Source organism: Rutilus rutilus (genome assembly GCF_951802725.1).
Source record: "Rutilus rutilus genome assembly, chromosome: 6".
Taxonomy (NCBI): domain Eukaryota; kingdom Metazoa; phylum Chordata; class Actinopteri; order Cypriniformes; family Leuciscidae; genus Rutilus; species Rutilus rutilus.
This window is the reverse complement of record NC_140214.1, coordinates 25,571,304-25,583,227: the sequence shown is the minus strand read 5'-3', so window position 1 is coordinate 25,583,227 and position 11,924 is coordinate 25,571,304. Positions and strand designations below refer to the sequence as shown.

Genomic DNA, 11,924 nt, shown 5'->3' with positions numbered 1-11,924 from the left:
TTGTGCTGAAAAGGCGTGGAGACAGTTATTTTTGCGGCTGACCTTATTGCATATGCATTTGTAGGAGTTTCCCTTTCAGATGCAAAATTTTTGGCAGGAGAATATTTTAAACTAAGGAATCATGGAGGGTGATTTACTAAGGTTTGCGCTAGTCAATTTACTGGTATTTGCGCCACTATTTACTGCTCCAAAAGAAGCACGTTTTAAACCAGACGCTAATTTGCGCTGCTCTTGGTAGATTGTGTTGGTCATTATGGAAATTATCCGGCTGCATCCACTCCCATCGGCGCTTTTTTGGAATTGCACTCTCATGCTAATTTGCCCTGTTTAGTAAATCTGGCTTTAAGTCTCATTCACTAAAAATTGCGTGGATTATTTCGTATTTGTACCCGCAGGCGAACTTCTCACGAAAAATCTCTGCCTAATTCACAACACGTTCGTATACGCACATGAATTTGTTCTTAACATCGTTATGATGTAAGTGAATTCGGAGTATTCTAAATGAGCGGCAGCGTGCACGAGGTTAGTCATTTGCATAAACACGCCCAAACCTTCTCCATATAAGGTTCTGCAAACGCTTTCCTTACAGCCTTTCTCTCTCGCAAGTGTGCCATCCTCACCAGTTCTCACAATAAACACTTTTTATCTCTTTTGATCCTATTTTTCCCCCCATAAATTTAGAATACATTTTATCACGCAAATTTTGGTGAATCGTGATTTGTTCTTAAAATCGTTTGTACGATTTTGTCAGGCCCGCTATATTGGTCCAATCTGCCGGTTCGCCAATACACGGGGAAGGTATCACGTGTTCTGTCCTCACTCATGCAAAGTATTGGTTGGTTAAATTTGTAATACATTGATCATATGTATTTACTCGTTAATTCATCTGACTCCATAAATGAAAGGTTTTAATAATATCTGTGCCTCACTAAAAGTGAGCGAATGTTTGACTATTCCGTTTCAACTCTTCAATGAAAATAATGTCAAAGTCAGTTAGAATAATCAAATGTAACAATTTATTATGTCAGGTAAATGTATCATGGCAATTTCATAATCAATTCAAAGATAATCGATACAAAACATCAAATGCTCTGGAATAGAGAGAAGATGCAAACCCAACTTTAGGAAATACGTGACCACGGGCCAATCTGAAGTACAGAAAGGGCCTCGATCTCCCTGCTGCATTTCCTTATATAGACAAACCTTTCACTTGGAAACATGTGCTAACAATAGAAATTTGCATTCAGAGGTAGCACCTCTTGGGGGTGTGTGACCATTTGCTTGAGAGACCATCTTCCTTTTTGTGTCAGTTATCCATAAACTCTTAAAAACCTTATTACCTTATGTTTTACTTATTCTGAAATGAGACATCTGTACCAGTCGCACTGTGACATTTTAAATGATACCAAACATGAAAATAGTCCGTGATAAATAATCATTCACATTAAACTATACATTTTCTTGGGTGAAATCAGGTGATCATCTGAGCCTGAGAGAGAGGGGGTGAGGGGAGAGGGAAAGAGATGTAGATTAGGATGACTCGGAGGCGAGACTTTCGTCTCGATGGTGCACGAGGGCCAGTTCAAATGGTAATCTCCAGAGAGGTCCTTTTGTCCTCTCAGGGTCTGGTCACCCCCGAAACAGACTGTCCAGAATTTCCTAATTTATCAATTCTTACAGTACGCACACTTCACGTACAAATTTGTGCGTAAGCATGCTTAGTGAATGAGACCCATTGTTTACTCAGTGCAAAAACATTAACAATTTGTGCATACAATATTATCACAGTAATTTGAATAGTTAGCTTTCAAGATCATTTCGAGCAAACACATTTCCTTATATACGCTGAATATAAAGTATTGAAACAAATGTATTACTGAACTTACAAATCAGCCAAAGACTTCAGCAATCAGGAGAAAGAGTTGATTCTTAATGTGGTCTGGGAGGTTAGGTGGTGATTGCTAACAATTACTCTTCAGTACGGTTCCTGTGGCTTTGTCCGTCCAATGGTACATCAAATTGATGGGCTGAATAGTGGATTAATGAGCCTATAACACCTACAGGGAAGCCATGAAATTATCAACATCTGACAGGCTTAACAGCAAAAAAACAAAAAAAAAAAAAAAACCAGCTGATGCACCTGTCTGGTATGTCTGTATTGTTTTTTTTTTGTTTTTTTTGCATATCCACCTGGGCTAGTCTGTCTGTGTTGATCTTTTAAGGAATGTAGGCTATGTTACCAATATCTTTTCAGATATGAGACTTCAAAGACTTCTCTATTTTTGGTTTATTTAGGTGTTAGTTTAATGCTCATTGATTGTATCTACTCTCTGTGAGATCTACAGAAACCAGAGTAACCTTAAGTAAGGTTGATATGATTTCTTTGACACAAATGAAACATGTTAATTTAGATGTTATCACATAATCACATCACATAAAACATATTTGTGCTATCTGACTAAAAGTTTCACAATGTTTTTAATCACACTGTAACACTGTAATGTGAAAGTGCATTTACAAACATTTACGCTAAATATACACCCTTAAATAGTTCTGAATTAAATAAATGAATATTCAGCATTTTCTAAACCAAGCAAAGTTGTACTGTTAAGTGAACAGAAATTCACTTCTTATTAACTAGGGTGTCTGGGAACCTTAGTTCATTGAGTGCCATCCAATCCACAGGGACAGCTATACCAACGTCAATATTTAATCTTCTGTCAGCATTTATATTGCAGCAATTATGCATTTGGTAAACAATGTGAAACATCTCACCTCCTGGCTGTTGACCTGCATCAAACAAAAGAGGAAGAGCAAGGCAAAGAAAGGAGAGTGAACAAACAACATATTATTTTATGTTCATTGTGATCATTTCATTTTTTATCCATTTAAAATCATTGCTAGTGACTTTACTGGTTAGCATTGGTGTTTATTCACAAGCACACATGTGACACAGCACATGATTCCAGCAGTATGCTTACTGTGTCGTTTGGAGATAAGGAGGCTTATAAAGACAAATCCAATGAAGAGAAAAGTGGCCAGAACTGGAGCCATCACTCTTAACACACCAACACGTCCTGAAAAACATGAAATAAACTCCATATTCTTAGTTAATAATCTGATCATCTAAAATTATTATATTATATAGTATGTTATTTATTATCAAATAGTATGTAATATTTATAAAATGTAAAAAGTAGACAATGTACTGTAAAAAATGAAACAATGGAACATATCTATAATAGAACCTTTTAGGGGTTCCCATCATCGCATTATTTTATTGATTTAGTTTTAATTAATTAATTTTGTATTAATTAATTTTCAATCTTAATTTAATTTTATGAATTAAACATCTCATACACATGCTTTATCACTAGAATTATTATTTTTTCAACTGTTAAACATTTTTTTTATTCATTTAAGAAATTTCTCCTTATATAGGACCTTTTTATGCATAAAGAGTTCTTTAGAAAAAATTTAAGTCAAGAACCCTAGGCCTTTATATAGAACCATTAAAACCTTTTTTCTAAGAGTGGTCATGCTTCATTCTGACAAGAACTGGTTTTCTACACTATTTAATACACTATTTAAAGTGCCTCTATAATGCTATTTTAAAAGTTCCTCATTTTGCTTTGAACGTCTGAGGACAATTTGTTTTTATGCAAATCTTTGACATTGTTATGTAGGTATATAACAGAAAGTGAGACTAGAATTGCTGATGACAGTTCAGCAGTTTCATTTAGGAGGCAGTAACTTTATTTGTCATGCACTTTGATCTTTAAAACTTCACAGATGTTTTACATTATACAAACAGCTATATTACACACTGCATGAAAGGTAATATTTGAAAAAGCATAATAGGGGCACTGTAATCAGCAGGACATTCATGGAGTTGTCTCAATAAAGTATTCTAACAAATATTCATCATACCCTCTTGATTCTGGGTGTCATCCATCTGCTTGATGAAATCCTTACATTCTTCTTTCAGGTCAGTCTTCTCTAGACTTGTATGCTCGGCCTCAAGCGTCCATAACTGCTTTAGATCCAGCGCCTCTGGCATCAACAAGGTCCACGTATCAGTTTCAGGATCTAAGGTCAGACAGTCTCTGCCGTTGAGCTGAAACCGGTCGTACAGCTGCAGGACCTGATAGCCTCGCATCTTGCATTCCCTTAAACGTGTATATGTGCCATAACCTGAAAAATAAAGGTGAATTTATTGTCACAGAGTGGCTGCATGCAAATTTGTGATAGACCAATATTTATCACAAAAATTCCCATGCATATTTTAGATATAAATACATAGAATAGAATGAATAATGACAAATAATTAATATAATAATCATTTAAGCTTGAGTATGCTAGTTTATACAAAAAATGCTTTAATTGGGTTTAGATTAAAGTCTACTTAGCATAAATAGCCTTTAATTTTTTTACATTTTTACACTGCGATGTAATTATTTTACACTTTATGCTTTTTATTGATGCAATTTAGTCTACTGATTATTTATTTAGCTATTGCGTCAAAACGCTGAAAAAAAGTATAGTATGGACGTTATCGGTTGATGATAAAGCTACATGAATCATTGCATTAATATTCTTTACTTGCTGTATGATGATCATTCTCCACCATAATTTTCAGGAGTTGATCTTGGATGGGTCTGACAACAGGTTGCTTGTTGTCGAACTGTTCCTTTAAATGTGCATTACTGACAAGGATCCTCTCGACGACCGTCCCGTTCACCAACACCCTGCGCTCGAACTGAATCAGAGCATCTAACAACAAGACACATATGAGGCTTTATTGCTTGAGAATAATCCAGCGAGTAAAAAAAAAAAAAAAAAAAAAAAACGAACAACAAAACATAGGCTACATTATTAGTTGGGAAGGATGCTGTATAACAGGATAAAAGACTTAACGTTACCCTTTGGAAGAGCCGTTGATAAAGCTACAAGAAGAGACGCGAAGGCGATGAAGAGCATGTCTGCGGCGATGGTATCAGTTTGTTTCTCTCGGTTTCTATTTTTGTCATTCTCATTCACACTGCGCAGTTTTTATTAAACTGATGAAGTGTGTAAAAGCAAGAGCCGAAGCAAAAACCGTCCGGAATTTGGCTTTAAAACGTGTCGAAGACTGTATAGACTCTAGAGCACTTGCTTGTCATTGGCTGGTATAATGAGGAAATGTGAGGAGGGATTGTCACTCCAGGGGAAAGAGTCTATAACATACAAACACTGACCTGAAGTTGACATTACAGCTATAAAAACAAAAATGCTGAATAGAATCTGTAGCCTACTTGGAGAGACGGTTTAGTCACTTTCCCATCTTAACGACTCAAAACATTGCTGTGGTTGAAGTGGAAACGTTTTTTTTTGTTGTTGTTGTACTGTATTTACAAGAGTAAGTGAGATGCCAGCATTGTAATGTTATAGATTGTGATTTTATGTAGCCTATCGTGTAACAAAATAAGACCACACACGCACATTTATGCATTTTTTTATTTTTTATTAAACATTTACTTACAAAATACAAAAGTGAAAGGTCATAAACCAGAGAAGAAAGCCAGAGGTTCAGGGACTGATAAATATTACATCACATTTGAATTCAGAAAAAGAAAGAAAGAAAAAGAAAATAAATCAAATCATTTACATTTATGCATTTAAAGAGACAGTTCACCCAAAAATGACGATGTCATCGTATTCTGCAAAAATACCTATAATATATATATTTTTTGACCATTTTGATTTTGGGTTGCTCTTTCCTTTAACATATATTAAACATATAGTCCATGAAATGAAAACTTTTTATCAAGTCCAGGGCGGTGATGGAAAAAACATGACAATAACAGGGATGAGGTAGGATAATGTAAACAAAGACCAGAAGAGCAGAGCAGACACGAATTATCTATAGGAAACTAAAAGCGAAAGCTTCATCTCATTGAGTATTATGAAATCCCACACATCAACAGCAGGAAATAATGTGCAATAGTTTAAAACAAACTATCTTTGGGTGCAACATTTGGAAGACAATCAGTATAATATGTTAAAATCCATTTTCTGAAACTGGTAATAATTAATCTGTGCGTTTATTTTAAAATGAAGACATTTTTAACTTTTGAGTTACATATTTAAGAAAACAGAGAGAGTATGTGGGACCAAGGCATAACCATATATGGCAAAAGACAAAAGTAGAGGTAGGGATTTATGCTGAAAAGAAAGAGCAGAGGGTTTAAAATCCTTCAGAAACCATGTTAAACAATGTACAGAAATAGGACTCATAATAACATGGCATGATGTACGTCATGGCAAAAAAATGGAAGCTGATAATACCTTTGACATGCAAGTTCTAGATCCCTAAAAACACATTGTTCCCATGGAAAGAATATCACCCTTGAAAATCTCCTTTGCTTTGACCCAAACATTGGAGAAGCCATGAACTCAAAGGTTGTTTATAATAGGTGTCTACAGTCTTTTTCAGGACAGTAGAAGTTTATAGCACATACTCTTTGACACATTTAAGCTCTTAGGTTTTTGTTGTTGTTGTTGTTGGTATATATACGTTTACATTTAGATTACAGACACTTTAATCCAAAGCTATTTAAAAATAAAGAGTTAAGTGATTCATCCTGAGAGGACAGTAACAGAAGAAGTGCTGCAACATTTACAAATGTTTAGATGAATGAGCTGAGTGAAAGAACAGTGACTTAGCAGGGCATATTTTTGGTTAATGGTTTAAAGGGGTGGTATAATGCCCTTTTCACAAGATGTAAAATAAATCTCTGATGTCCCCAGAGTGTGTGTGTGTGAAGTTTTAGCTCAAAATACCGCACAGATATTTTTATATAGCATGTTAAAGTTGTCACTTTTTGAGGGTTAGCAAAAACGCACCGTTTTGTGTCTGGCCCTTTAAATGCAAATATGCTGCTGTTCCCTGCACAGAGGGCGGAGCTACAAGAGCTCATGTGTGTTAGAAGCTCCAATTACCTCGCAAACACACACTAAAATGACAGAAACTGTTCTGCCTTTTATGTTTAAACAGAGTCAGACAAAGATGGAGAGACTCAAGAAGAAGTGACAACATGTAGAAAGCAACATGACGTTTCTGAATGGTTAGTTGATGAATTTATGTTGCTGATGTGGAGTTAACTATCTTCAATTAGCATATTCTGTCATGATAATCTATAAATCGCTCGTATAGGAACTGTTGTGAGTTTGACTTTCTATTGCATGTGAAAACGAAAAGACGGATGCTAGTTTGAGCGGACTCACAAATGTGCTGGACTACAACAACTCTTCCTTTTCTCAACATGGACTGCGTGTTCCCGGGGGCGGGGTTTATGTGAATTTTAGGGTTAGTGATGTCACTAACCCTGGAGGAATGTCGTGTAGTCCCTACCAGCCATTTGTTGTAGTCCTTAAAAAACGATTTCTTTAAAAGTAAATATCTCCCTTTGCTTTGAACTTTGAGCGTTACTTTGCAGATGTTGTTTATGCTCAAACAGCAACATTACACACTAACTAAAGTTAGAAAAGTGAAATCATACTCAACCACCCCTTTAAGAGCAGGGTCGTCGCTAACTGGGAGAAAGGTGGTGACGATTCTAGGGCCCCCCTAGTTTCAACCAAGGGGGACACCCCAAACTCATTCAATAATGAAACAACAGTAATTGTTAAAATAAAAAAGTTTTAAATAATTCAAATAATATAAATGATAATGTTCAATGAATAGGAAAGCCTATTTTCAGATATATGTTACCTACTCCTCATCAGACAATGATTTTTCAGGAAAATTTTACTGGGGCACAGCAAAACAAAAACAAAAAAGGGTCTAGAGATGCCCCTGGAAGCAACTAGGGGCCCCCTAAACCCTCATTCCCTATTCCCTATGTTAGTTCACTTATACTGTTCACTTGAAGGAGTGAATGAAAACGAGTGAGCGAATTCGGACAACCGTTGAGTGTACGTTGGCTGTACACACGTTATTGAAGTGCAATATGGGGTTAAATAAGTGCACTCGATAACGTCCACTACGGTTTTGGACACCACTACAAATGGCTGTCCCCTCAAATAACGCCCTATTTGAGAGTATAGGGGGCGATTTAGGATTCAGCCTAGGAGTATTTTAAACATGACACACTTCTAATCTCTTCACATTTCAAATTCTTTCATTTTAATAAAATACAAATCATATATGCTTTTTCTCCCCGAAGTACTGAAATTTTAGTGTTATATTAAAATATTAATATATATTTAACAACAACTATGCTGAATTAGCCTGGTTAACGTCAGACCAAGTCTCATTTGAGACTTGGTCTGTGAACCACGTGTTCATTTTCTCGTATTTGAGGCGTGGTTTACGAATGCCCAGAGCCGTTTATTGGGCGCTATGAATGTCTATCAAATGCGCCTGTACGTAGCTCATAACCAATCGCTTCAATTATACCAGATGAGATGACGTATGTAGAGTGACAGAAATTCAACGAGGAAAAAGACGATGGGTCAAAGATTTATTTGTGCACGATGGCGTTTAGCGAATATTACCGTTTGTGCAAGATAAACATGAGGGTAGAAGGTAACGTCGAGTCTGATGCCATGTTGGATTCATAGATATAAACAAACTGCTTCAGTGTCGTCATCGTCTTGTTGCTCTCTCCCCGTTCTGTGATTGGTTCCCTTTTTCAGGGGAAAATCTGGTCCATGGTGTCCAGACTGCCTAGCAGCGTGAATAAAATCGCGCTGCGAGCAAGGCAGTATGGGGAAACCCAGGCTAATGCTGAATATGGTATTTGCTCATTTTGTCTAAAACCCAATTTTTTTTTTTTGCCTTAACAAGAACATTATGCTGCACATATGCCTGTAAATCATTACAATACCTAACACATTTTCTGGCAAACACAAACTGCACATAGTTAAAAAATAATTATTCAGTTTGTAAATCTGTATTGGAAAGTGAAGGTTGAAGGGCATTTTAAAGAAGTCAAAGTAAAATAAAGGAAAAACATGAACTTTGACAGTTACTTTGAATTTTCCATACTGATTTTTAAGTGTTTTACCCTTGAATTACGCATTGTGTTGTGTTTTAGGATTAAAGGAAAAATCAGCTTGGGAGAAAATACCAGTACCAACAGTTTACCCATGTGTTCCTCCATATAGAGCAAGAGTTCTCAACTCTGACCCGTGAGGTCTACTTTAGTATAGCTCCAACCTTGATCAAACTCACCTGCTTATTAATCCTGAAGACCTTGGGCGAAAAAACAGTATGTGATAAAAGTTACTGTGTCTGAATTCACAGTAGCCTACTCATAAAAGAGTCGGCAATAAGTACAGATGACTACTTCCGGCGATATTCTGAAATCTGCATTCCATGGACACTTTACTATCCCAGGATGCCACGGGAGAGGAGCTGTGAATTGCAGTGAAGTGATGTAACTGACGCAGGTCACATGATAATGACAGCATGGCGAATGTAGTACGTCCAGTATACATTCATGATACACACATTCATACCTACCTTTTTAGTGGTCGTGAAGTAATACTTATTCAAAACTATAACTACTCAAGAGAGTATGCGATTATTACTATTACTATATTACTTAGCAGAGTAAAAATCCAACAGTCAACAGTCAACCATATCAAGGAGACAACCAAAACAGTCAACCATATTCAAATGCTCTTTAATGTTATGAAATGTGGGAGATTAACCCAAATAGAATGTGGTAAAAATCTTCTACAGGAGTTATTTTAGTAATTGTCCGTTCTTTTTAGGTATTTTCTTGCCAATAGGAGCCATGAGAATACCAGTAAAGCACTCAAGATGTTAAAAAGTAATATAGCCTACTGAAAAACAGCAATATAAAATAAGACATTACAGTAGCATTCATTGTTGCCCACATCATTTCTTGAACTATTGACCAGTAAGTGGCAGTATTTGATAAGGCAAGATGAGCTCTGAGGATTTGAGATTATTATTATTTTTTTTTTTAACTTAAACACTAACAAACATTCCGGAAGCACACAATGAAGTAAAAAAAATGTGGTGGCAGGTATTTGAAAAAAAAAAAAACGAATGAAAAGCAGTATTTGTTCAATTGAATGATCTGAAATGACTGATTTTATTCAACTAACCTCAATTAACAAATGTAGTGCATTACACTTTTTAGCTTTTAATTCATAATTCATCCCATTGAACAAATTCATTTTGTGTGTGTGTGTGTGTGTGTGTGTGTGTGTGTGTGTGTGTGTGTGTGTGTGTGTGTGTGTGTGTGTGTGTGTTACATAAGTCATCTGTGTTTACTGAGGTCATCACTAATTAACAGCCTCATTACAGCTCAGCTGTGCTCAGAAAGCAGAACAAAATAGTGATGGGAATAGCATTCATTTTGCAGTTCTTCACTTTGTTACCTTTTATTTCTTCCATTCTCGTTAGAGGTTTACCTCAATCTATTACCTGTGTGTTTAAGGGGTTTTACTATCAAGTTCTGGTTGATTTAGTACAGGTTTGTGAATATTCCGCTTATCAGCCAAGTGCAAAAGATGAAAGCTTTACATGCATGCGCACTGGTTTTTAAAAGGTGTAAAACTTTCCCACTTGTTATTAGGAATAAACCATATTCATAAAGGTTATATATCTTGCCAGTTGGAGTCATTGGTTGAATTTCTTCATTATAGAATCTCAGAATAAGTGTCTGTCCATTCTTGAGTCCCATGAGTAAACATTTATTTGGTGCCATGTTATCTGAAAACTAAAATTAGAAACTAAACACACAGCAATGGCAATTATGAAAAACATCCCAACACGCAACACCTACATTTATAATTTGTATTACTGGTGTTATTAATAGGCTAGTGTATTTATATATATATATGGGTGATTCTTCAATTGGGGGCTATTTTGCCATCTTACATTTTGATGAATGAAATTTGGTTGAATTTTGTTAGAATTATGTCAAGACAATGTTTACATGCTTTGATGTAAAGATATAATAATGGCCACGACTGAGCTTAAATATAATTTGAGTATTTTATATCTATTTGCCAACTGGCACTGCAAAACGTCATTCCCATCACAACATCCAAAAGTCTCATAATGCAAAGAATGTATCAAGGAGATCATTTAAACTCATTTATCTTGCAAACATTGTTAACCTTCAACAATACGTATAAAAAAACAAAATGTTTCCATTCAGCGAATTACATATATTTTCTTGTTCATCAAAGCACACTTTTGTTTAATTTCTGGAAAATTAATTTGAGATGTTTTTCTTTGAATAGGTGGATGAGTATTTCATTAGGCTTTTCATGTAGCACCTCAAGATTGAACATAAAACAGTTTTAAAGGTATGTTTGCTGTAAATTAAGCAACGTGGCGGTAATGACATACTGTTCTGGTAATGACAGTGTTTTGGTAATGACATAAATGAAAAGTGCACTGATACATAAAGCAAATTTAAAGGCTTAAATAATGACTTCTGGTGAGTGTTGTTGAAAGAAATGGACAGATGTGGAGATATATATAAATATGTACAACAAGTTGTGTGTTGGTAATGACGTGTTGCGGTAATGACATTTTTTATTTTTTTCAGGAAAAAAGATGCTAGGTCATGGATTTGCTAACATCACTCAACAGCTAGTACAAAAAGAACTTTAAATACACATAAATCTTGTGAATATATATATATATATTTTTTTTTTAATCAAAATATTGCTGCTACAGCATTTATGGTAATGATGCTGAATAAGTCTACTCCATGATCAGAAGGAATTCATGATTAAATTACTTACTTTTTCAGACATCAAATATCACTGTTCTTTCATGGCTGACATGTGCTCCCCTGCTAGTCTTCATTTCCATGGTTACGGCATAAACAAGTCTTACCCTCAAAAATATCCTTGTTGTAATCATAGACTGTCGCGGTAATGACAGTATT

General features: G+C 35.5%; 1 protein-coding gene across 1 annotated transcript; it reads right to left on the bottom strand.

The window, feature by feature from the left end:
- Nucleotides 1–1,002: 1,002 nt before the first annotated feature.
- LOC311291296 (uncharacterized protein) lies at nt 1,003–5,130 on the bottom strand. The gene is made up of 6 exons (XM_084410231.1): nt 4,923–5,130; nt 4,603–4,773; nt 3,931–4,194; nt 2,982–3,077; nt 2,776–2,790; nt 1,003–2,057 (listed from the first exon to the last, which is right to left on the bottom strand). The coding sequence occupies exons 1-6, from the start codon at nt 4,978–4,980 to the stop codon at nt 1,969–1,971; spliced, it is 693 nt and encodes a 230-aa protein (XP_084266357.1). The 5' UTR covers nt 4,981–5,130; the 3' UTR covers nt 1,003–1,968.
- Between the last annotated feature and the right edge of the window lie 6,794 nt (nt 5,131–11,924).